Below are 27,050 nucleotides of genomic sequence, written 5' to 3'. Positions count from 1 at the left end.
TTGCCAGAATGATTTCCAATCTCCGATAGGAGCGGAACTTGAAGAAGAAGATCGTTGTTTTCTTAACAGTTGAATACCTCTGTATTTTTGACGTCTCAGACCTCTATTAATCTCATAAAATAGCGTAAAAGAGATATAACCTAACACATAATAGTATAAAGGAACAAATACCCTTAGACAAACTGATAACAGAATATAGGAACAGCAGTTACGTTATAAATTGTAAGAATTGTGTTGCCACTATTGCATTTCTTGATCCCTAACTAATACGATCAGGTCCAAGGAGTAAACAGTATTGGGGCAAGGCGGCAAAAGTGTCTACTAAACGATGCCCTAGAGAGCTGGCGCTCTCTGGGGGATTATATTATTGGTACGGTATGAACACACTATCGTGACTTAAGTGTTTCTCCAACTCAGTCCCAAAAAAGGACTGTGAAATAAGTTTTCTAAACCAATAAATAAAAAAATGGCTTTTACATAGCCATTTTGTGATTTGGTCTTCTAAATACTTTAAAACCCTCTTTTATACTGCAGACTAACTATATTTTGACAGTATAAAGTCTTTATATTTTCATTTCTGTTGTAAATATATCTCGAAACAAATGGTTATATTATTCAAATATTTTTTTTATTGATACAGTTATCTATGATAACTCGTCTTCTCTTAAATAAAAATTTACAAAAACGTATCCTATTATATCAATAATTTCCTTAACTTAATAGCAGGTGTGCGTGTCATTTATTTCATGGCTAAATAATATAAAATTGAAAACAATTTAAAAGACATTTAGTAACGATGAACATTATGCCATCTTTATTTATATCTGCAGTTAAAACTATATAATAATTATTTATCGTCTTCCTACTAATTAATTATATATTCCAAGTAATTTGTTATTTATCTGCAATTTTTTAATTATAATAATCTTCTAGTCATGATAGTCAAACACATATTAGTGTAGTCATTGATAATTAAGATTTTCAATGATTCTTATTTATTTCTTGATAGCGATAATTTATTATACATTAAAGCACTTATTTATATGTTAGTGCCATGTTTCCAAGAAGATATTTGGAACATCAAATACATATATTAAATAAATAGTTTGTTTTTATTCTGTGCTGGCAATTATGTTAAATTTTAGACTCAGGAAAAAGCAGCGGTAATCTTTCTGTTTCAAAGAAGCAAAAGGCTTCGAGATTTGACTTAGTAACAGGAGGTATAGGTACTACAACAATTACCTAGAAAGGCAATCATTAAACTCAAACCCCATATAAATGCAGTATTCAGGTTACAATATGTACCAATAACGTGGAAAACATCTAAACTACTCATGATTTCCAAACGAGAGAAGCAAAAACCATTATTGATTCTAAAGCTTCGGGCAAATTACAGTAGAGAAAGAGATGCCACCAGTACAAAAATGAAAGAGATTAAAGCACTCATTGGTTTTCTATATTAGTCTTTACCAGGAAAAGAAGAATCACGGGCTTAATACCCCCAAGGATTCTAAACTAACACTCTAAACAGTCTAACAGTCTAAATTTTTCTGACGAGGTGAAGTACCCTTGACAGGAAGTTAACATGGAACTCACACTTAGATGGTAGAGCTAAATGAGCATATATTGCCTATGAGCAGTGTCGACAAACGGTCGGACGCACCTGGGGCCTTACACCCAGGGTAATCGCCTGGGTCTACACCGCTGTCAATAGGCCAATGCTAACTTACGGAGCTATTGCTTGAGTACCATAAGTGCTACAGGCAACAGCGATTAACAAACTAAACCATATTCAGCGGATGACTTGCATAATAAATATAACAGGTGCCATGAAAACAAAGAGGTGGCGCTAATGACAATGATGCGACTACGCTCAGCTGGTGCAAACCTTGATGTAGGAATAGGACAATTGAGAACTCGTTTCTGGTGGGGAGAGCTGGATGCGCTACCACTGCTACAGGCAGGCTGCGACTTAATTGATCCAAAGTTTGTCTTCAACAAACCCTACAAAATTGAAACAAGACAGTATATGGAGATAAACGTGGCAAATGCCTATTGCATGTACACCGATGGCTTCAAAATGAAAGAAGGCTCAGGATGCGGGATATACTCCAGATCGCTGAACCTAAGAATAAAGTGGGATATGGGCAAAAATGCCAGCGTAGTTCAGACAGAACTGACTGGTATCTCCCTAGCCGCAAAAGAGAAATCCAAAAAGGTATAACAGGGAAAACTATAATAATGATCTGCACAGATAGCAGACAAGCGCTACTAACCTTGAATAGACCACGTGTCACATCAGGTTTAGTAATGGAGTGTCACGAGTCACTAACTCAAGCTTCGGATGACCAGGAAAAACCTACGTTTGGCAGTTGGTTCTTTAACTGATCATTGTCAACTAAGCAAACACCTCCACACACTGGGGCTAGCAGACACACCTCTATGTAGGAAGTATGAATGAGAAGACGAAACTGTAGAGCATGTCCTATGTAAATGCCCAGAGCATGTCCTATGTGAATGCCCAGAGTTAATACGAGAGTACGCGTTCGGCGAGTCCTGGCCCACACCTGCCCACATAAGAGAGATGCCTCCTGGTGACTTGTCCACCTTCCTAGAAATGGCAGGATGGACAATGAGCTAAGGGTGACAGCTCCCTGGGAGGATGCACAATGGATCACTTGTGGCCTAAGTGCTGTGAAACTTAACTCGGCCTCGCTACTCTACAAATACAGATAGTCTTCTATATTTTGCTGGAGTCTTGCAGTCATCACACCTACATTTGAGAGATCTGTGGGCACAGGACGAAACCAGCGTAAGAAATTTTTCGTCTTACAATGGGAATTAATTGATTTCAGTTTTTGTTGCAAGCGCTTCGCTTTGACGATCTTGATGATAAAGAGGAACGGAAACAGTACGATAAGCTGTCTCCTATAAGAGAATTTTTTGATGGATTAGTTGAGCGATGCAAAGCCAATTATGTTTTAAGTGAATTTGTGACAATTGATGAAATGCTTGAGTCATTTCGCGGCCAATGTGGATTTCGGCAATATATACCGAATAAACCTGCAAAGTAGGAAATCAAAATATTAGCTCTTGTTGATTCCACGTCATATACATACACCTATAATCTAGAGGTGTATGTTGGGACTCAACCAGATGGGCCCTATAAAGTTGACAATAGCGCGTCTTCAGTCGTACAAAGATTAATTAAACCAATTTCTGGAACTGGAAGACATGTAACTTTCGATAATTGGTTTACGTCAATAATTTTAACCTAAGATTTGCCAAAAAAACACAAACTAACTGTAACTGGCACAATTAGCAACATTAAAAAAGAATTTCCTGAGATTTTTACCGTAAAGCATTTTTGGTTTCACCGAAAACATTACTTTGGTATCCTATAAGCCCAAGCATAACAACACAGTTACATTATTTGTATCAAAAATGCATTACAAAGAGGTGATTGATTCAGAAACTGGCGATTCATACAAGCCAATAATGATTACATTTTACAATGCAACAAAGGGAGGTGTTGATACCGTTAATCAGCTAAAAGGAACTTTCTCTGTGTCACAAAAAAAGTTACCGATTGCCTCTAGCATTATCGTTGCTAACAAAAATAACAATACTCATAGTACTCGCCAAAATTTTTGAAATCATTAGCAATGAGTCTCATAACACAGAAACTTGAAAGTCGTCGGGAAATGGTTATGGTTATTGGTTACCAGTAACTATGAGAAGTCGTATAAAAAAAGTATTGGACATCTCGGAGGTATCTACACAACATAGCCAGTATAAAGTTACGTCGTACGTCGTTCGTACTTTGTACTGAATGCTATAAAAGCCAACAAGAAAGGAAAAATTGTAACGTAAGTTTAAAATAAAATATTTTTGGTTTATGTTCAAGCTATACTTGTTTTTTTTTATTAATTTAACCAAAACTATGTATACGGTCGATTTTACAGTGCGCGTATTACAACATTATATTGGCGCTTGTAATGCCTGGGTTAGAAACTCGCAAAACTTTTTATGATTTACAACTTTTATTTGAATTATTTTTTTCTAAAATGTATAAGAAACGTTTTATAAACAAAAAATGATTTTTTTACTTTTTATGATTGTTTAAAAAAAAGCGAAGCAAAATCATCTGTAGTTGTTTAAGGATTTGTCATCAGCTATCCCTCATATACCTTTAAGAACCTTCAAAAACTTGATATGCTCTTTGCTGGCCTAATATGTTTCACCTGAACAACTATAGTTTTGTAACTATGGATTTTTTTTGAGAATGATATTCTGACGAAGTCGAAACGTCAAAATATAATTCCAACAACAATTATTATTTCGAAATAAATTTTAAGTAAATCATTTCAAGTTTAACAGAACCAAAAGACTTTTCATAATTAATCAATATCAGAACACGTGGTATAGTCACTGTAGTATGTAATGATATAAAAAAGGAAAGAAAATATATACAAACGTATAATAAGGAATCGTCAGGAAATGTTTTAAAGTATATTCCCCTATTCCATACTTTTTGTTACACGTGTCCTTATAGTTATTATTCAGTCGGAGAGAGAATGTGAAATTCTCATAACATCCGAGTATACAGTAAAAGCAGGTATGTGCTTTTTGTCCCAAAACAGAGTTATGCGTAAATTTAATGAGTTCATGGATCTTTGAATTTATTCATTAGGGTTCATGTAAATATTCATGAAAGTTATTGCTTACGGAAAGAGACTCCATATTTTATTTTAAATAACTGAAAAACGCTGGTTTTTAATGTAGTTCGAAGTTGAAATGTAATTTGCAGTTTATAAAACTGTATAAAAAAGCTGAAAGCAAAAAGTAATGGATTGGAATAAAACAATAAAATCTGGAAAGAGATAGTACTATCAGAACTTGAACTTCTTAAAGACATATGAAAAATAGAAGAATATGTTTCGGGGGGATAATCTGAGTTTAAAGAAAATAATGAGTCAGACGGTGAAGAACACGTAAGACTATAAAATAGTGATTCAAGTGAATCTGATGCTTCAGATGAGTTAAAAAATTTTATTGGTCAGGTATTACAGAGGTCAACAAGCAACAAGGTTACTGTCATTATACTGTGCCTTTCAGCACAGTATTTGTCGACAGGATTTAGGTCCTACTTCGTATGCAAAAGGAACGTAAAGAATGATTGTATGGTAAGTGCTTTACATATTATAATCAACGAGAGCATGTTGGGTATATCACTTAGAGATAGAAAACATAACCAGTGAATCAGAACCAGAACAAAGACAGTAGACGCGATAGAACAAGCAGCAAAACTGAAATGGAAATGGGCTGGACACAATGAACGTCTCCAAGACGGACGATGGAACAATGTCATCGGAAAGTGGCGTCCATACAATGCAAAGAGATCAAGAGGCAGACCACAGATGAGGTGGAAAGATGACATCAGGAAACAAGGAGGTCCCACATGGCAGAGAACAGCTCAAGATAGGATAAGATGGAGAGAACTGAGGGAGACCTACATCCAACAATGAAATGATAGAGAATAGGTTCAAAAAAAAATCTGCTGTCAATAAATTAGTAAATAGTAAATAGTATCTGCGCATACTCCAAATAACCTCCCGAAAACGTCTATTTCGACTGTATCCAGCTTTATCTAACTCTATTCTCCAAGTTTCTGTTCGTTATATTAGATTACTTTTAATAAGAATTTTATATATTATCTTTCCTTCTTTTCCATATTTCTTGACTTCATAGTGAACTGTTTAGACAGCCGATCGTTCTTCTAGTTTGCGTTATGTCTGGTGAAGAAGAACCAATAACGAATTGATGCAAATATATGGAAATAAAAAAACAAGACTAAAATGGCTCACATAGAAAGAATGGAAGAAGGAAGAACTTGCAAATAACTAATAAACAATGAGGCGGGTACAAAAATAAATAATGACGCTCCCAAAAGAAACGGATGGAGTCCAGAAAAGAAGATCTTAAATTGTTGAGGATTCAAGATTGGAAAAACCTAGCACCGGTCAGAAAGAATTAAACAAAACCTAATGAAGGCTTAAGCTTCTAAAGCTATTGGTTTCTACATCCATATATAAAAAGTTTTGTCTATAATAATTGAACAAAACCTAATGAAGGCTTAAGCTTCTAAAGCTATTGGTTTCTTCATCCATATATAAGAAGTTTTGTCTATAATGAAATTTATGAAATAATTTAAATTGTTTGGTATGTTCATATCGAATTTGAATATATAGTATTTAGCCTCATTAAGAAGAAGTAATTTTTAACGGTGAATATATCTGCGTTACTATTGGATTGTTTCCCAGTTACTTCTCGACATTCTTCCAAATAAGAACATTTTAATTGGTTTTTAATTTTTTACTGGCCTATATATTATGAAGCCATTTTTTTTATCCAATTCATTAGACAATGTGCTGTTTCAGTTACTTGTTCAGATAATTAATCATTGATCTCTACAAAATGATTGATGTAAATAAAAAACTATCAAATATAATACATACTGACATTGATTTGATTGTCATTCAACTGTTATGATATTTCATCAATATTGTTTGTACGTTTGTAACAGTTTTTTTTTCAGTTTCGACTTTTACGAGATCCGTTAGTTAAAAAAACAAAGCGTTTGAGTAATTTGAGTGACAGAAGTATTCACAATAGGTGTGAATGATATGCTGTTACATTATCTTGCAACTTATGAACTTTTGCTACAACAGTTGTTACAGATTCAACAGTTGCAACAGTTGCTATCAACAAGTCCTCGTAAACAATTTGTCTCAGGACCAGCAACCTCCAGTCGAGTCTTACGTTGAAATGTTATTAATCCTAATTGTAACTTAAACATCATAGCATATAAGATCTAATAATGTAACTTATCAAATCAAAAATATTTAACGGGTTTTTACCCAAATATTTAGTGGCTCAAAACATGTTCACTTAGACACACTAATGATGGAATATAGATTCCGAAAACGTTTTGTGATGTAACCCGATTAAATGTTTTAATTATATACCATTTATAGGGGATTTTTAAATAAATATTAGAAAATATTTAATATTTGACGCTAAGCAAATGAAATCTGAACGATTTAAAACCGACAAATTCACTCTAGCCTCTGCGGTTTGGAATGTATTTATAGAAAATAGTGGTGCATGTTACAAACCGGGAATAAACCTTACTATGGACGAACAACTACTGTCTTCTAAAACCAGGTGCCAGCTCACACAATACATATTAAATAAACCGGATAAGTTTGGCATAAAATTTTGGATTTTGGCTTGCTTGGAATCAAATATATTGTAAATGGTTACCCTTATACTAGTACTGACCATCCAGGCAATACAGATACAAGTGTTGGTGTACACGTTGTTTTGCGGATAAGAGAAAATCAACTGGGAAAGAGCAAAAATATTTTGACATATAACTACTTCACATCGATAAAATGAGCCAAGGTAGGTATTGCCAAAGAAATCAGCAAGTCTTGTGGGTACCTTGAACTACAACAGAAAGAAAGTTCCTTTGTACTTCCTGTATGTTACCCATATATTTCAGAACAACAAAAAAATAACACTTACTGCATATCAAGGAAATAATCACAAAAATGCGCTTTTGTTGAACTTGTTACATTATTCAGTGAATGTTGCTATGGTTGGAAAAAAAACTTCCTAAAACAGTAAGGTTTTATAATTAAACCAAATATGGAGTTGATGTAGTGGACCAAATGGCGCGTCTCTATACTACAAAATTTGCTTAAGACGATGGTCTATTCTTCTTCTTCTTCTCGTAGCACTACAACCCGGGGTGGGTTTTGGCTGACTGCACAACTTGATTCCATCTTGAACGGTCGTCCATAATAGTTGGGTCAGTGGGCAGCCCCATTGTTCTTAGATCTGACCATATAATATCTCTCCTTCGCATTCGTGGACGTCCTAAGGGTCTTCTTCCTGTGGGAGCTTCCTCCCATATTATTTTGGCAAGGCGGTTATTAGGGAGTCTATGGACATTGCCAGCCCATCTAAGACGTTGGGATTTAATCTCTTGGACTATATCGCTCGCTATATACATCTGCTTGATCTCAGAATTTGTTCTCATTCGGTATTGGTTGCTATTAATGTCGTGATAAGGCCCAAAGATTCTTCTGAGAATTTTTCTCTCAAAATATCTAAGTTTTCTTTCAGTTTCTTTGGTCAGGGTCCACGTCTCACACCCATACATGAGCACCAGTCTAATCACCGTTTTATATATTCTAATATTTGATGTTCGTGTTAGGCTTTTAGATTTAATAGTATTGTGGAGGCTGTAAATACATCTGTTTGCTGCCTGAATTCTTCCTTTAATCTCTTCCGCGATATCGTTATCTGCAGTGATTGTTGCTCCGAGATATTTAAATCTCTCCACTCTTTCAAAGTTATATGGATCTATTGTCACATTTTGCCCTATTCTATCTCGTCCCTTTTGTCTGTTGATGCACATGTATTTGGTTTCCTCTTCGTTTACCCTTAAACCCGTTTTCTTTGTCTCTACCTCCAATTTATTAAAAGTCTCCTTTACAATGGTGACAGTGTTTCCCACAATGTCAATGTCATCTGCGTATGCTAGTAATAATTTTGGTCCATTTACTGTCAGTAATTCTGTTTTAAGGTGTGCTGCTCTTTCTACTTTCTCCAGGATGATATTAAAGAGGAGACGTGACAGCGCATCTCCTTGTTTCAGGCCATTGCTTATTTCGAAAGATTCTGAGAGTTTGTTACCTATCCTTACTCTGGATCTACAGCTATTCACACATAACAAGCTGGATAAGTTTTTTTGGAACTGAAAGTTCTGCCATTGCATTCCACATCTGATCCCTTTTAACGCTGTCGTACGCTTGCCGGAAATCTATGAAGAGATTATGGATAGTTCTATTGAATTCCCATCCTTTTTCAAGCAGCTGTCTTAGAGTGAAGATCTGATCGATGGTCGATCTATGTTTTCTGAAACCGGCTTGGTATTCCCCCATGAAATTTTCTACAAACGGTGTCAGCCTACTTAATAGGATGTTTGATAAGATTTTATAATGCCGTATTAAGTACGGAGATGCCTCTATAATTAGAGCACTTGGTTTTGTCTTCCTTTTTATGGATCAGGATTATTACACTTTCGTGCCATTTTGTTTGTATTTTCTCTTCGTTCCATATAAGTGTTATTAGTTTGTGTATTTGTCTACGTAGAGTTTCTCCTCCATACTTAAGGAATTCAGAAATTATATTGTCAGAGCCTGGAGCTTTTCCGTTCTTCAATTTGTTAATTGCTTGCAATGTTTCATCTATTTTGGGGTCCTCTACTGGTAGGTCCACCCCAAAATATATATTTTCTCCATGTTCTTCCTCTTGATGTATGTTTAGTAAAGTCTTGAAATATTCTTGCCATGTTTGGAGCAGTTATTTTTCATTCATTATTAATTCATCATTTTTTCTGAGTACAGACACGCATCTAGGTCTGAAGCCTTACTTTTCGTTTGACACTGATTTGTAAAATGCTCGACTATTTGACTGTTGCCTATTCCTTTCCATTTCTTCATATTTCTGTTGCTCGTACTTTCTTTTTTTCTCTCTAATTAACTTTCTTGTTTCTCGGCGTGAGGTTGCATAGTTTTCTTTACTTTCTGCTGTTCCTTATTGAAGCATAATTTTCTGCTTTATCTGTCTGTCCATGGTCTATGCACGTCTTTTAACATTTTTGACTTAGGAGCAATAAATGGATGATTATTTGTAAAGAAGTAACTGGAAGTAGATTCAGTCGACGTGAGTTTATTCTTTAGCTGTGCGAAAAATTACGATCTCCATACTTTGCCTCTCGAAATCTTGTACTACATTCAGCAACACCGGTTCTACCAACACGCATTGTCACTATTCAAAAACGAAAAAAATGTCAGTTAAAAATATTTTGTAAAGGAAATCATACTTTAAAGAATTAGTGCCGCTGTATGTCCCTAAAGGTTTAGGAAAATTTTAGATTTAAAAGTGTTATTGATAGGAAGCATTGGATCAAGTTGCCATTGAAAACCAAAGTTAGTAAACAACTTAAACGATATAAACATTGTCAGTTTTAACAAATACTGTTTGTTAAGATGTACAAATTTAATATTCGTCAAAATATTTATTGTTTAGTTGGACATGTACCAAAACGCAATATTTTAAGCATTTTTAGTGCTCAAAATATTTCTGTGTAAACGATTTACCAGACAACTAAAGAGTGCGAAAATGATATAACATGCCTTAATTTGGCGAAAGGTGGAAGACTAAGAGTTTTAACTCGTGCTCGGAAACAGAGATTAATAATTCAGACTATGGAGAACCAATTAGGAAAATCTTTGCGAAATGTTGGCTGAAGATATAATGTTTCGCGAATGACTGTAAGTAGAACAATCTCTAGAAGTAATTTAAAACGATGTAAAAGAAAAAAGCTCCTTAGTACACACCAGTTAGAAGTTAGAAAAAATTCCTAGAAGTTGCTGCACATTGAGACGTAATCATTTTCCTGGTAAATTTTTTATTATTGATGATGAAAAGTATTTTACTTTATACAATTATTAAATAAAGGGCAACGACGGATTTCATACACGCAATGTACAATATGCACCGGACGAAGTTAGATTTAAGAAAAGTGAAATTTGCCGATAAAATTTTGTTATGCTGTGCCACCTCAGAAGCTAATATTTCAATAGGTGTCTTACAAGGCTTGTTCAGTTTATAAATACTCATCACCCTTATGATAAAATTATATTTTAACTCGACCTGGCGTCATGCCTTTACGCCAGGAGAACGACAGATTGATTAACTGCTCAAAATATAAATTTTGTTCCCAAGCGCGACAACCATCCAAATGTGCCTCAAGTGAGGCCTACAGAGAAGTTTTGGGCTGTTTTGAGTCGAGTAGTGTATATTAATAGCTGGGAAGCCCAAAATGAGGAACTGCTAAGGCAAAGAATTTTGCAAAAATTTCGTGAGATCGACTTCGAAACAGTCCAAAGGCTTATTGCACATGCAAGAACAAATTTACGTGCCATCGAAGTTCACGGACCTCTTTCTGTTCTATAAAAATGTATTATAAACCTTAAATATGTAGACTTAATTTACTGTATTTAGTTAATAAAACAAACTTAATTTACAATTAGAAAAAACATATTTATTTTTTCCGAAAACTTTAGGGACATGCCTTATAGTCTAGAGTTGATATAATTTCTTTAAAATGGTTTTTTATTGATTTAAGAACTTGGGGCCAGTATATATCTATGATTGTCAAACTCATTAATATTTCGTAATTCGTTCTAGTCACATGCGTCTATAAGTCTTTGTCGAATATATTTTCGATACTCTTTCATAATGTTGATAGATTTTTCTTTTTCAGTCTGCTACTGAAATCTTCTTCTTCTTCTTCTTCTTCGCGCGACTAGGATTGTTGTTATCTACGGCTTGTTGTTTTTACAGATGTTCGCTAATCTATCTGGCCCCATTCGGTTTACATGTTCGTTCCAGTTTGGCCACTATTGATCTTAATACTTTCATTTCGATATTGTTAATTTGCTGTTTCGTCTTTCTTGTATCGGTCCTTGTCTCCGCTGCATATGATAGGATTGGTCTTACTGTTGTCTTGTATACATTCATTTTACTTTCCGTGGTCAAATATTTGTGTCTCCATATGGTTTCTTAGAGGCAATCACTTACTCTTGCCTTTTTTGATGCTTGCCTTGTGGTCTCTGTTCTTATACCCCTTTCACTCGTGATCTCTACTCCTAGGTAATTGAATTTCATTACTTGTTCTACAATTTTGCCGTCTATTTCTAGTTTGCATCTACGCGGGTCTTTACTGATGACTATACATTTAGTTTTTTCTACTGATATTCTCATATAAAGTTTGTTTGCTGTGATATTGAAGGTGTGGAGCTGCCTTTGTAGGTTATCTTCGTTATCAGCAATTAGTACTGCATCATCGGCATAGCATAGTATTGTGATTTTATGCGCTCCCATGTGGTATCCGTGTCGTTTTCTCAATTCGTGAATTATTTGATTCATCACCATGTTGAATAACAATGGGCTGAGCGAGTCTCCTTTGCGGATTCTTCCTTTTAGTTCTATGCATTCTGTTTCCCCTGTTGGCATTATAACTCTGGTCTTGTTGTTCTTGTTAATTTCATTAATTGTCCTTATTATCTGATGGTCTATTTGTTCAGCTTGTAATAAATTTAAGATGTCATTTCGCTTTACCCTGTCAAAAGTACTAAATCTACAAAGCACATGTATGCTGGTTTTCCATATTCAATAGACATCTCTATTATTTGTCTGATAATAAAAATTTCGTCTATTGTGCTGCGGTTCTTCCGGAAGCCTTGTTGTTCATCTGCCATGTTCGCTTTTTCCTCGATTTTATCTTTTATGATTGCCGTTAACAATTTTAATGTACTATTCATCAGACTAATGCCTCTATAATTTTCAGAATTTCTCGAGCCTCCCTTTTTAAGTATCGGTAGCAGGAGACTTTCCTTCCATTCCGCTGGTACTACTCCGGTATTTATTATATCGACGAATAATTTTAGGAGCCATTTGCGTAGTGTTGTTCCTCCATATTTTAGCAGTTCATTGTTTATCTTATGAGGACCAGGTGTTTTTCTGTTTTTTAATTTTTTTATTCGTTCTTGTAGCTCTTCTTCTGATATTAGTACTCTATCGTGAGTTTCGTTAATGATTATTTCTCTGATCTCTTCTTCTCCTTCTCCATATAATTTCGTGAAATGCTCAGTCCATTGTTCCTCCGTAATGTTATCTATGCGTACAAATTCATTTATTTCTGTTTTTTGTCTCCTTATCATCTTCCACACCTTTTTCTGGGATCCATAGAGGTCGTATTCCATATCTTTGGTAAATTTCTCCCAGTGTTCTTTTTTGATATTATCTATTTCTTAGTTTACTCTATTCCTGATTCTCACGTAGTCTTCTGGTGCCTCCGGTGTCTTCACTCCTTTGTATGTCAGGAAAGCTTGTTTCTTTTCATTTGCTAGTGTTTTTACCCTTTCGTCGTACCATGGTGTTTTGTTTTTCCGTTTATTTCTGTTAACTTTTCTTTTGCCTAAAGAAAAAGTTTTTTCCTTTTTTACCTAAAAAACTTTTCTTTTTTACTGAAATCTCCTAATATAATTATATTTCATATCGTACCAGTTTCCGTCATTTCTTCATTTCGGTTTTCAATAAATATGTCTTTTATGTTTTATTAATCGTTTGATATAGAGTATAGAGAGTGAATTGATGGTTCCGGATATTGAGATATACTTTTATTAAATCTTTAACTATGGTTCCTCAGTGAGTTATGTTTTGTTTTAATTTTATTTTTTTGTTAATTGCTATTGCTATTTTTTTGCTTTTTGATCTTCTGAAGGTAGACTGTATATATGGATGTAGATAACAATTATTTCTATACCCATTTCTTTTTGTTTTTGTGAGTACCAATATTTAGATTTTGCATTTCGAAAATTGCATCTTACTTTGCTATAGCTTTTGTATACACTGTGTGTCAGCCAAATGGAATAAATTAGCTAATAAATAAATGAGGGAGTATTCGAAAAAAACGGTCAAAAACGTCGATTAGTATTTATAGTTGCGCATTTTTTTCCATAAAAACTTTTTATACGGGGTGTATCAGATAACGGTGACCAATACCGACTTGCCTATTTTAAATAGAGCATCCTATATATTAATTAATTTTCAGATTCCTCTGATCATTTTAGACATTTTTTGAATAAATTGTCCTATACCGATCTTTGACTGTTTCGGAAATATTAAGTAAAATGCAAAAAATTCACATTTAGAAAAGAAAATTATTTATTTGTCGAAAGTCGCTACCACTGCCAAGCAAAAACTATTTAAGCATTCCTTTTTATTGACATAAAAACAAAATAAAAAAAACAAAAAATTGCTTACTTTGGTTTAAAATGACAATATTTTATTGTTCCATGACAAAAGTAGTTGACAGTGCTATAGTCGTTTGAATTTCATTAACCGCAAGCCAGAAATGCACAAAATTACAATTGTACAGACGATTGGCTGTGAAGGTAAGACACGAACGCAAATGGAAGTAGCTCGTTTATTATAATTTCCTGATTTGCCGCACATAAATCAAGGGACAATTAGTAAAATAGAGAAGCAATTCCACGAGCTGGGCCATGTTAGGAAGATAAAAAAGAAGCTGCCAATACAATAAGTGAGGATACCAAATTGGCTGTTATGCTTGAGTTTGAGGAACACCCACATACATCTGTTCGAAAAGCAGCCTTAGTACTGGATATTAGCTATTCATCGGTTATTCGAATATTACAAGAAAACAAAATGCATCTCTATAAAATTATACACACTCAGGAGCTCATGGAAGATGATTTTGACAAGAGAACGTATTTTTGTGAACAAATGATGGCAATGTTAGACAGCAATGTGATACAATTAGAACATGTTTTGTTTTCTGATGAGTGCACCTTGACTCTTCACGGTCATGCTAGTCGGCAAAATTGCCGCTATTGGTCCAGGGCAAATCCTCGCTGGATAAGAGAAGGTATTACTCAATACCCTGAGAAACTTAACGTGTGGGCAGGAATTATTGAAGATCAGATCATAGGTCCCTTTTTCATAGATGACAATTTGAATGGCAACAATTATTTGGCATTGCTCCAAAATAATGTAGTGCCAGCGTTGGTCAACTTGTATCCTGATCCAGGGTACCCACAAGTTGCAGCGAATATGATATGGTTTCAACAATATGGAGCACCACCCCCCTACCAAATCCATGTCCGTTAGTACCTCAACCAAATATTTCCAACTCGGTGGATAGAGAGGCGATGATCGATAGAATGGCCACCACGATCCTCCGATTTGACGCCATTAGACTTTTTCTTATGGGGATATGTGAAAAGTATTGTATACAAAACTAAACCCATTGACTTAGCTGACATACAAAGACGAATAACTCTTGCGATTAGATCGATCACATCTGAGATATTGAGTAACTTTAGAAGAAATTTCTATTCACAGTTAGGGTGTTGCCAAGATGTTCGTGGGGAGCATTTTAAACATCACCTAAATTGACATTATTGTTTAGATTTTTATTATTTAGAAGTTTTTGAATATGTTGTAGCGACTTTCGGTAAATAGATCATTTTCTTTTCTAAATGTGAATTTCTGCGTTTTACTTAATATTTCCGAAGATAGATATGGGACATTGTATTTAAAAAATGTCTAAAATGATCTGAGGAATCTAAAAATGAATTAATATACAGGGTATTCTCTTTAAAATAAGCAAGTTGGTATTAGCCACCATTAAATGATACACCCCGTATAAAAAGTTTTTATGGAAAAAAATGCACAACTATAAATACTAATCGTCGTGTTCGACCGTTTTTTCGAATACTTCCTCATTTATTTATTACCTAATTTATTCCATTTGGCTGACACACAGTGTATATTACCGTTCCATCTGTTGCTTTCGAGACTGCTGCTGGGTTTTCTTGCAATAGTTTTTATTATAACGCAGAGGAGCTAACTCAACGTCTAATACTCTACCAAAAAATGCTTAAGGAAAAACGATTTGCATATTGAAAATTTTTACTATTTTTACTAATGGAACATGGCTCACAAAAACCAAATGGATGTTAGTAAGCAAAACCCAACAACCACCACAGCAACTGATATTAGACAATGAAAGAATTGAACACGTGGATTCGTACATCTACTTGGGAACAACAGTTAACTCAAATTGGGATCAAGCAAAGGAAATACATATAAGATCTCTCTTTATCTGCAATTTACCATTTACAATCCAAAGAAGTATTAAAACCAGTGTAGAACGTTACAAAACCTTTTAAATAAAAATTATAGAATGTTGCCAAAAAGTTGTTGAATTATTAGCTAATACCGGTACTTATTGAGTTAACGGACATATATCACATAGATAGTTGAAACAAAATTTTACTCACATTAATTTTGGAAAGAATTAAAATTTCTGACGCAATCCCCTGAACCAACTTTCTAAACTTAACACTAATATTTCACAAAGGCACTACCTTAGTCCGCGTTTAAAAACTGTATTGTTTGAGTTCGTGTTTGCAAAAAACACTGACACTAGATAAAAGTATCTGCTGTTGTGCGTGCACTGATCACTTTTTAAAAATTTCAGTTGTCAAATTTCTAGAAAACGCGAGGCGTAGATTCCACTAAATCAAAAAGTGGCTAGTTAAAAAAATTACGAATTTATAATCAGCGCACCAACTGAGTACGGTGGATTTTTTAAGGTTTTATGAATATTTAATACGTACATAGTCGAGTTTTTACCAAATGAAGGTTGAATATAAATGATTTTACATATTAAGGTTTTTTTATCTAGCGGTGTAAATATGTTCTGCATAATTTTTAGTCTTTTAATTAGTTTTACGATTATTTCTGTATATAAATAAGTGACAATGGGTTCAACAATTTCAGCTGCTTCAAGCTAATATTAAATATATTGATCGGTTATATGAGAATTACTACAAGAGTAATTAAGGGCATCTAATAAAAGATAAGCAGGGGAAGCTAGGTAGATGGCAAGAGCATTTTGGAGAGCTGTTTAATAAAGAACCGAATAAAAATGATGAGAAGCAGTGGAAGTGGTAGGAGAAGTGAACGACACGGTAGAAACAATGGAGACTCCCACCGTGTAGAAATAAGAATAATCATATATAGCACGAAAAACAATAAAAGTGCAGGCAGCAATGATATTCCTTGGAATGAAGTTCCTGAGTACTTGGAATTTTGGTGGAAGATGAGCAGACTACTAAAAATAACCTTAATGAAGACCGACAATAGAGTAAGCAAAGAACAAATTTTATCAGGAAAATTTGAAGTAAGAAGGAGCCTGAAGCAGGGAGATCCGCTGTCCAAAATACTCTTCAACTTCTTGCTAAAAGCAATAATAAAATAGAGTACAAAAGGAGCAAACGGTATGATTTATGAAAACAGAAGCCAGGTCCTGGCCTTTGCGGATGATGTATTCAGATATTTGTTTCTCCATATGTTTTCTCGGAGGCAACCACTTACTCTTGCCCCTTTTGATGCTTGCCTTGTGGTCTCTGTTCTTATATTCCTGTTACTAGTGATCTCTACTCCTAGGTAATTGAATTTCATTACTTGTTCTACAATTTTGCCGTCTATTTCTAGTTTTCATTTACTCAGCTCTTTACTGATCACTATACATTTAGTTTTTTTCTACTGATATTCTCATATTTAGTTGGTTTGCTGTGATATTGAAGGTGTGGAGCTGCCTTTGTAGGTTATCTTAGTTATCAACAATTAGAGCTGCATCATCGGTATCGTGATTTTATGCGCTCTCATATGGTATCCGGTTCTTACTTCGTGAATTATTTGATTCATCACCATATTAAATAACAAGACATTAATAATAATAAGACACAGAAAATTTTGCAATAATGAAAATAAAAAAGATATATTTACCCGATATACGACACTTACAAATCTAACACAACTCCTCAACAACAAATAGCGGTCAATAACACAAAACACATACAAAATACTAACATAACAAACTAAGCATATTTAAAGAAAGAAAAGTAAAATACGTGGGTCATGTGTTGAGAGGTGAACGATATGAATCACTCGAATTACATTGGAAGGTAAAGTACAGGGCAGAAGATCAGTTGGAACACGCCAGAACTCGTGGCTGATCTGAGATATTCAAGATTTATTTAACGACGTTTACAAATTTTACATTTGTTTGTCATCATCATCATCATTATTCAATCATTTCATCATTTCTTGTACCTCTTGCATCCAATTCCTATGACAACGTTTTAGATCGTCAGTCCAACGTGTTGGTGGACGACCTTTGCTTCGGTAGGCATCATCTCTTGGTCTTCATTCCAGTATCCGCTTTGTCCATATATTTCTGTTATTCGAGCCACGTGCCTGCCCAGTTCCATTTCAGTGTTGCTACTCTCTCTACTGCATCAGCCACTCCTGTTCTTTGTCGTAGCTGGCAATTTGGGATCTTGTCTCGTAGTGAAACGCCCAACATAGCACGCTCCATCGCCCTTTGATACACACGGATCTTTTAAACTGTTCTCCTTGTCATGGTCAACGTTTCCGCGCCGTAAGTTAACACTGGCAAAACACACTGATTAAACGTTTTTCTTTTAAGGCATATTGGTATATCAGACGATTTGAAAATATGGTTCAGTTTGCCGAAGGCTGTCCAAGTCAGTCTTATACGACGGAGAAGCTCAACGGTTTGGTTATCTTTTCCTATGCGAATATCATGACCTAGGTATTTATAGGCCACTACCTGGTCTATGGATCTTGTTCCTACTATGTCTTCGCTGACTACAAGATTTGTCATCATCTGGGTTTTAGATATATTTATTTTCAATCCCCCTTCTAGCGAGGAAAGGTAGAGCTGATTTAAAAGTTCTTTGGCCTCATCTATCCTATCAGCTATTAGTACAATATCATCTGCAAACCTTAGATGGCTAAGCTTTTCTCCGTTTATGTTTATGCCCTTGTAGGTCAGTTTTGCCCTTTGTACATATATATTCCAAAAGCGTAGTGAAGAGTTTCGGCGATATGGTGTCCCCCTGGCGTACTCCACGTTGTATCGGGAATTTCTGGGTTTGAGGATCACCCACTCTAACACTGGCTGTTGCGTTTTGGTATATGTGTTTAATTATATTTATATACCGATAGTCAATTCGGCATTCGGTAAAGGCTTCCAATATTTTTTGTTGATTTACGGTGTCGAATGCCTTTTCACAGTCGACAAATATTAAAGCTAGTGGTTTATTATATTCAGTGCATTTTTCTATAAGATTTTTTATTACCAGTAGGTGATCGTTTGTTCCATAGCCTTTTCTAAAACCCGCCTGTTCTATGGGCTGATAAAATTCCAATTTATAACATTTGTTTGTAGCTTCAATTATATGTATAAGTAAAAAAGGATAATATATAACATACAACATTTACAATAGGAGATGAAAAAAAATTTAATGGGCATTACATAAAATAAAACATAAAATACAAAATAAGACATATACCAAAATAGTGAGTACATTCGTGTTCATATTATTGCCATGAAGTGATCAAAGTATTCACTAACAGAATAAAAAGCAAATTTTGAAAGGTATCTTTTCAGACTTGGGTACTTTAAATTTATTCATCGAAAGTTGTTTTAAATCCTTAGGTACGACATTTTATATATTATAGTCAATTGAGTTTTTTTTGTGATTTACTCAAACGATACTAAACTGTTCTGATGTTATTTGCACGTCTTGTGCTATAGTTATGTAAGTCAGAGTGTTTAATTAAAGTATCAGCGTTTTTATCTATTTCTACATTAACGCTATATAGCCATAATCTTGCAAAGGCATTATCTTATATTTATTAAACAACGGTTTGCAAGATTTCAAGTAGCTAACTTTTGCAATTATTTTTACTGCTTTTTTTGTAATTTAAATATTACTAGGGCATTGCAAGAGTTTCCCCACAGAATAACACCATAGCTTAAAAATGAATGGAAACGATAAAAGTACGTTGTTTTCAAGGTATCAACACTTGTAATTAAATTAAGTTTTAATTGTCTGAGTAAAAATAAGGTACTAGAAAGTTTAACTTTGAGATGGTCAATATGGTTATACTAAGTCAATGTGTTGTAACTGTTATGCCACACAATTTGACATTATTTTCTTCAACACACAACTGAGGAAATGATATGGTTATTTGGATCGCCAACCTTAGAAAGGAGACGGAAGCAATAAGAAGAAAAATATAACAAATATAAAAAAGTATTAAAAGCGAAACTACGACTGAAAATACTAAAAGAAGTACGCGATTCGAGTTCAAAACCTAAACCAGTTAGGAATAAAACAATGAGAAAATCAAATAATAGAGAAAGTGGTGGTTGACATAGAAATACAAAATATATCAGCATAAAGGCAGGAATCATCTTTTATTTTTGTGCAAAACACTGAGTAAAACATTTAGGTTATAGATTATGATGTTAAAATAATTTGATACCAGTTTTGTATCTTTATATTTGTTATAAATTTTGAAGTTAATTACTAAATTTTCTGTTTCGATTGAACTTATATAATGTTTTAATTTTCTTAGAGCACTACTACTACTTTCCACAATTATTTCACCATACGTTATTATTTTATTTGTAGTAAATTCTTCATCTTCAAATGAACACTCCAAATACTCAGTTTTTGTTCTACTAAGTTTTAACCTTATGTTTTAAGACCATCTATCCACTGTTCCAGTTTTGTTATAATTCCGTTTCAGTATTTTTTACCCACATTACATCATCATACATTTATTATCAGCGAATGCTACCCTGTAGTTTCCGTGTTATCTGATCCACCACTAATGAGAATAAATAAGGACAATCTTACCATATTCACATTCACCAAGAAGTCGCTTCTTTTGAGTCCCTATCACAAAATCTGTAGAAATCTATCGTATGCTTTTTTAAAATCAATGAATAACTAATGAGTATATGTTTCTTTATTTCTGTATTTTTTCATCAGCTGCCTTAAAACGAAAATTGCATACAACTAAACTAATTATCAGATATTTCGGTTTCTTCACGTATACGTCTATCATTTAGTCAATTACTAAGTAGATTTATTGTCGGTGTAGTTTGTACATTGTTGTATATCGATTCATGCGACTTTGTGTAAATAAAAAAAATTGCAATGTCCCTATTTATCTGGAATGCACCACCACTGAGTGTTGAATTATAAATAAAATATTCTATTTAATTTTTTGACGTGACACGTTAATTTTAAAAAATGTGTATCTTTATATTTGCATGAATATATTTTCTCCAAATCTGTTTTAAAAATTGCAAAAAATTGGTCCAACAATAATACGTACGTCATAGATATTGGGATTCCTTTAGTTTTCATCATTCAAGATATATCACTCCATTTATTGAATAATTATGTATAAAATTGTATCATAAATTCTATTACCAATTTTAATAAAATGATTGGAAATAATTTACATAATTAGAAACGTTCACCATTTGATCCAATGAGTTATGGACCGGCTTACGTGTTTAGAAAAGTATTTCATCCAGTCTCAGTTGAACAATTTATTAGATTTCATATTGACCTTAAGTAGTTTTAACTTTTCCTATGTAAACAAAATTGTCGAGGATATAGTTATGTGTATTATGCAATCATTTTATATGGTTGTGAATGAAGGTTTATTACTAGTCGTGTTCAGTGGACGGAAACTATATGACAGGAAGATACATAATAATTAGAATGTAAAATACCAGCATTTTTAAACTAATAAATCTGGATATTAGTGGTTTTGTTGCTATAGAGTTTTTAGAGAGTTAGGATTTTGCTTTTTTTTATACTATCATATCATTAATTTATATAAAGAATTTAACAGGGGAATCCTTGATCTTGAACTTAGAAGATTTAACCTAAAATACTTAGCTTATATATCTACGTATGTAGTTACAGGACGCTTAATCTAATATTCAACTTTTTATATCATCATCTTCTAGACTATTTAATGTTTTTCGGTTTTATGTCAAGCTCATAAATTTAGACTGATACGTTTCAGATATTATCGATTTGAACATTCTTTACTATACGTTATCGGTTTGCTCGCTACAGCATTCACTGCAATTATGTGTTTAGTCCTCAAGTATTATCCATACTTGCTACATCCACACACTTCCGTTTATTTGTCGTCATATATATATATTGATAAATCTAAAAAAGTTTTGGAATACGTCGGATTGGAATAAACGACGCTATAAGGTACGTTCTTACTGGGGCGTCTGTTGTGATCATGGACGTATAAACAGAGATGGACTCAGTTATTTACATAAAATTTTGAAGCCAAAATTATTTGAATAGTTCGTTTTTTCGAATAGTTCGAATCACGTTTTTTTATTAAAATTTCTTATTCGCATATCGCTGAAAATATTACTCCGTATTTTATACTCTACAGGTGCTATCAAACCAAAATAATAATTTATTAGTTATATTAATATATTTAATTGTAATTCAAATATCAATTGTGCACATAGTGTGCATATCATTTAATAATAGCGTATAACATATCTCTGAAAACTATTAATTAATGGCAACGGTGTTTACATTTCTCTGTCTTATGGCTCTACGTCAAACTTCAAATGCTGTTCCATGTTTGTTTACTTTTTACGCTATATGAGGAAAAGTTTTGTTTTTCGATATTTTGGCTGTATTTTGAGTGATATTTGTGAATAGTGAAATAAACATTATTATAATAATGGTGCTACAGTGTTGCATTTGCAAAAAAAAAACGAAATATTTACATCCCGATCTCTCATTTCATTTGTAAGTACCTACTGCTTATTTACATTATTTAAGATGAGGAACTGAGGAAGACTGTCTGTTTACATTTTAAAATATGTCTTTCATAGGCGTACCATTGGGTTTATTCATATTCATTAATGTATTAAACAAGATATTAGTTCATGAAATTAGTAATAGACATTTTTAAATTGTATGTAGACATCATCTGATTAAAAAGATCTATTTAGTAGCTTTTTAGTTTAATATTTCTCATGGATTCAAATAAATTAGTGAAATGAATAAAACTCATTTATTTTTCTGTGTAGGTTTCCAAATAATATTGACGATCGAACTATTTGGGTAGCAAATTTAGGAGAAAACATAAAGGTTTCAAAATATTCCAGGATCTGTTCTACCCACTTCAGATTAGGAGATTTTGAAATTAAACCAAGTGGCAAAAATTTTTTGAAAATTGGTGCTATTCCAGTGTCTGAAGTTGATTCAGAATTAGTGTTAAGGTAAACACAACAATTATATGAATCTAAAAGTAATAAGTAGAATTTTAAATTTATTATCATTATTGCAAAACTTGAAACAAAAGTAATACATACTGCTTTTCAGATCAGAAACTAGTAGTAAGAGATTATTTGTAGATACGCCAGAAGACAATGCATCACATCTTAATTTTAAGTACAATGTGAATGCTCCAGGTCCTTCATCAATAAAAAGGTAAATTGGGGGATATACATTTTTGTATTATTATATCTAAAATCATTATGAATGTTTAAGTTGTATATAATATATGTAATGCATATTTTAAGGTCTAAGGTAATACTTGATAGACAAGCTTCAACCAATTCATCATCTGATACAGGTTCAGTTGAGAATTTTGAGATGGACATTGATCCTGCAGGTCGTTCACTTAAGAGGTAAGTTGTAAATATATTATTATCCATTAAAATATTCTCAACTTTATATATGAATTTTCATTGATAATAATAATGATTTATTAATTATTTCATTGTACTTTTAGAAAAAAAAAAAATTGAAGTAGAAGATCACCAATCTGATTCATCAAATAACGTAACTGTATTCGACATATCTAATACCATCAGTGCATCAGACATTTCAGCAGAAAAATGATTTAGCACAATGTCAGCTTCTGAGACTGAGCAATTTCAAGCTGAAAATGATATTCCTAGTGTCACAGTACAAGAAAAAAAAACAAATTTCCGTATATATTGTCAAAGAAAATGTTAGTTTTTGTAATTATTTCCAGGAAAAATAATTCAGTTGAGGAAATGTCAAGTAGTGATTTTTCTACTCCCATAAAAAGAAAGAGAAACCAAGTTTTGAAAAACACTGTTGTGTGTCAAAAAAGGACAAATAATTTTATGTCAAATGCCAGCAAGAGCTTTGGAATGATCAATAAATATTTTTGTAATTACTGTTTAAATGGGAATAAGCCCCAATTTATTAAAAGAAGTTATTAAAAGAAAAATACCAGTATTAGTAAGTCGGTAACATATAGGGGATACATCATTTATGTTTTTTAAATAACAAACATATAAAATCAGAATTTGGTGTTTATTGAAAGTAAACTAAATGCACGACCAAATACTTACCATGTCGGGATAGTATTATGAGGTTTTTTTCCTGGTTTTTCCCTCATAATTTACTATGGAATCACTAACAGGAGAATTTTACTGTCATCATGGCATGTATTTGTCTTTTTAAAGACGAATTACATGCTATGATCTTTTCTGACGGATATTCTCAAGTTAAAGTTGATTTGACATAATCGAATGAACTATCTTATAAGTAAAGTCGTCCCAGGAACGCAACTCAATAATATTGGCAATATCATTTTAAAGTCGTCTACTTTAAAATGTATAATGTATGTCTGAATTGTCAATATAGATGAGTCAGATAAAATTAAATTATTAGAAGAATTTTTCACTAAGTAACAAAAAAACAAAATTTGTTTAATTTACTAATGTTTGTATTTTGAGAACGATTTCCGAAGTGGAAATTTAAACGTCAATAAACGTACTTTAACCTTTAATTGTGGCTTATTCCCATTTAAATAGTAATTACTTTCCCATGCCACAAGAAAATAGCTTCAGAACAATATTAAAATATTTTTTGTAGCAGAAACCCTTACTACGAGAAATCTATTCATATTGTATTAAAACAAATTTATCAAAATTTGACAAATATGTTTAAATACATTATCAATAAATATAGGTATGTACTTAAATTTGACAAATGTATATTTTGTAATTGATTTTTTTTTCATCGTAGCATTATTTGATACATATTAAAAAATTTACTTGAGCTCAACTATATTTTATTGTATTAATTTTAAAACAAATAAAATTGTATCATATTTTTTTCTATAAAAACGTGTTTTTATACATTATTACTACTTCCAATATTATTAACGTCTGAATAATTATCCCCGCGAGTAAAAATTCAAGCACGCTTATGCTCATTGAGGAAGCGTCACATTCTATCGATACCCGTTTTACTCCCCTTTGCCCTCTTGCCCAGGAATATCGAAGCTTCAAAACAGTGTGTGTTTAAGGTAACTTATTGCTGTGTCCATCTGTGTTTATACGTCCATGGTTGTGATCATCGTTTAGCGATCGTCACTAAGCAATGATCGCTAAGCGATGATCGTAAGCGGAGTGTTTTTACTGAAAGAATGATTTGTTTAGTGAGTTGTCCATTGTCTAGCAAACTATAATAGTGGTTTTATTGCAGCACTAAGCGTATGAAAAAGGAACAATTATTGCTAAAATACCTGCTAGCAGAAGAAATAGAGGACGAAGAAATGTTAAGTGTTCAAAGTTTAGAAAAACATGCAATATTTAAAAGAAGACAAGAAGAAGGATAGCTCAAAATTTTTATAAACAACCATTTATTAGGAGATGATGTTAAGTTTCCACAGTTCTTGCGTTTGAATGAACTTCAGTTTGATTTTGTGTTAAGTTTAGTAAAGTAGGGTATGAAAAAGTCGTCTACAAACTGTATTCCATATCCATTGTCTCCAGAAATAATCTCAAACAAAAAACTCTCAAAATCACATAAACAAGCCGCTATAGACGCTGAGCGTTTGCGACTGTGTCTGCTCTCCAACCAATCGCCAATGATCGACGTTAGCGGCTCCAGCGTCAAACGCTTCTGTCAAAATGGCGCCGTAATAGACCACAAAAGCGATACACCGTGATCATCGTTTAGCGACAATCGCTCAGCGATGATCGCAACAGACGCTCCAATAAAAACGTACCTATAGTTAGTATTTTCATATCATACTTGAGGAGGTGATACTTAGAAGTCTTTTTATTCCTCTTTATAGAGGGGGGGTCTGGAATCTTCCAAAGACATCTCAGTCCAGGACGCCGCCTGACTAACTTTAGTGCAGGATTCGTTCTTCGTACTCCCGGCGATAGTTCCCGAGGTACTTTAAAATGCCCTCTCGTCGCCGAGTCTACGTCGAACGCCTACCTGCTAAACCAGACCCTCCTCTGTCATCCAGCGATCCGGAAGCGGAATGGCCGCTGTAAGGCCGGCATCACTTCCGAATCACTACCTTTATTCATTCATTCTCCATTCATACACATCCACACTCTATTCATCAGCAAGGAGGTTCCCTGTCTCATTACAGGTAGCGCGTAGAAGACACTCATCGCTCTTAGAAGTTAAGATACTTAGAAGTCTGGCGGACCGTTATTAGACCAGGGCGGATCTGTTTTGAGGTGGATGTTTGAGGTGACATTCGAATTTTTGCAGAAATAGTTGGGTAATAGCTTCAGTAATAATAATTGCCTTACTCTCAAATAGGTCGGGAACATTAATAAAAATTTAAAAATTGCTTTTCTTGCTTATAACTTTAAACCAGTGTTTTTTTGAGCAAAATCGTAATAAAATAACATAGTGACAATTAGAATTTTCTATAAGATACCACTGGTTAAAAATGTTTTAATGTATTACCCATGTTGCAAAATAGCAATAAATACAAAAAAGAGCGGGAAACAAGCTTTATCTTATGTAATGTATTTCAACCACTTAGATTACACCTAAGGTCTTCATAAATCGTCTAAAAATGTTTATAACATAATAAAACGGCTTACCAAATTTTATTAAAATCTATTTAATAGATTTCGCATAATAATTTTGTAATCTAAATTTAAAAAAAAAATTTTTTAGATCTTGCACATCAAAAACTAGACCAAATAGGAGTTAGGCACTTTTTTTACTTATAAAAACGCACTTAACTTATCTGACGTACTTTATGGAATTGAAATCGGATTATTTGGATTGCCTCAGAAAAAATTTAAACAATTTTTTGGCTTATAAACAAATGGTAGAAATTAGCTTGATAAAAATTAAAAAATTAAAATTAAATTAAATTTAAAAAGCAGCCTTCGAAAAGACTCGGCAAAGAGTTTCTTATAAAAGAATTAAATTACGAGCAGTGGTTCCTGAGAGGCAACCGGTCAAAGTTCACCGGCTTTTGCGACGAAGTTAAAAACAATAGGATAATAATTTTTAACCGATTACCTTTTATTTCGGATCTCTTTCTCGATAACAATTTTTATGTCTTCAAGATATTTATAACATATTAAATTATAATAATAAAAACCATCGGTATTGCGCGTGAAAAAT

The 27,050-nt window shown here is 33.4% G+C and overlaps 2 protein-coding genes across 6 annotated transcripts in view; one reads left to right on the top strand and one right to left on the bottom strand.

Moving 5' to 3' along the window:
- The window catches only part of LOC140445278 (octopamine receptor beta-2R-like), a 1,072,317-nt gene that overhangs the window by 1,008,473 nt on the left and 36,794 nt on the right, over window positions 1–27,050 (bottom strand). The window contains exon 1 of one of the 5 annotated variants that reach the window (XM_072537206.1): window positions 16,011–16,051. The exons of the other annotated variants lie outside the window; for them this stretch is intronic. The gene's annotated coding sequence lies outside the window, so the exon portion shown is untranslated. Of the gene's footprint in view, window positions 1–16,010; window positions 16,052–27,050 lie in introns of those variants that run through there. 5 annotated transcript variants of the gene reach the window in all.
- Window positions 22,327–25,278, top strand: LOC140446351 (uncharacterized). The gene is made up of 5 exons (XM_072538895.1): window positions 22,327–22,421; window positions 22,706–22,897; window positions 23,001–23,108; window positions 23,201–23,308; window positions 25,146–25,278. The coding sequence occupies exons 1-5, from the start codon at window positions 22,354–22,356 to the stop codon at window positions 25,276–25,278; spliced, it is 609 nt and encodes a 202-aa protein (XP_072394996.1). The 5' UTR covers window positions 22,327–22,353.

This window comes from Diabrotica undecimpunctata, chromosome 7 (assembly GCF_040954645.1).
Source record: "Diabrotica undecimpunctata isolate CICGRU chromosome 7, icDiaUnde3, whole genome shotgun sequence".
In the NCBI taxonomy this organism is placed as follows: domain Eukaryota; kingdom Metazoa; phylum Arthropoda; class Insecta; order Coleoptera; family Chrysomelidae; genus Diabrotica; species Diabrotica undecimpunctata.
This window is presented reverse-complemented; position numbering and strand designations above follow the sequence as displayed.

Bases quoted from the DNA above. Each gene is read 5' to 3' on its own strand.
- LOC140446351 (XM_072538895.1), top strand. From the start codon at position 22,354: ATGGTGCTACAGTGTTGCATTTGCAAAAAAAAAACGAAATATTTACAT. The intron at 22,898-23,000 runs GTAAACACAACA...ACTGCTTTTCAG, and splicing joins GATTCAGAATTAGTGTTAAG to ATCAGAAACTAGTAGTAAGA. The intron at 23,309-25,145 runs GTAAGTTGTAAA...GTTTTATTGCAG, and splicing joins GCAGGTCGTTCACTTAAGAG to CACTAAGCGTATGAAAAAGG.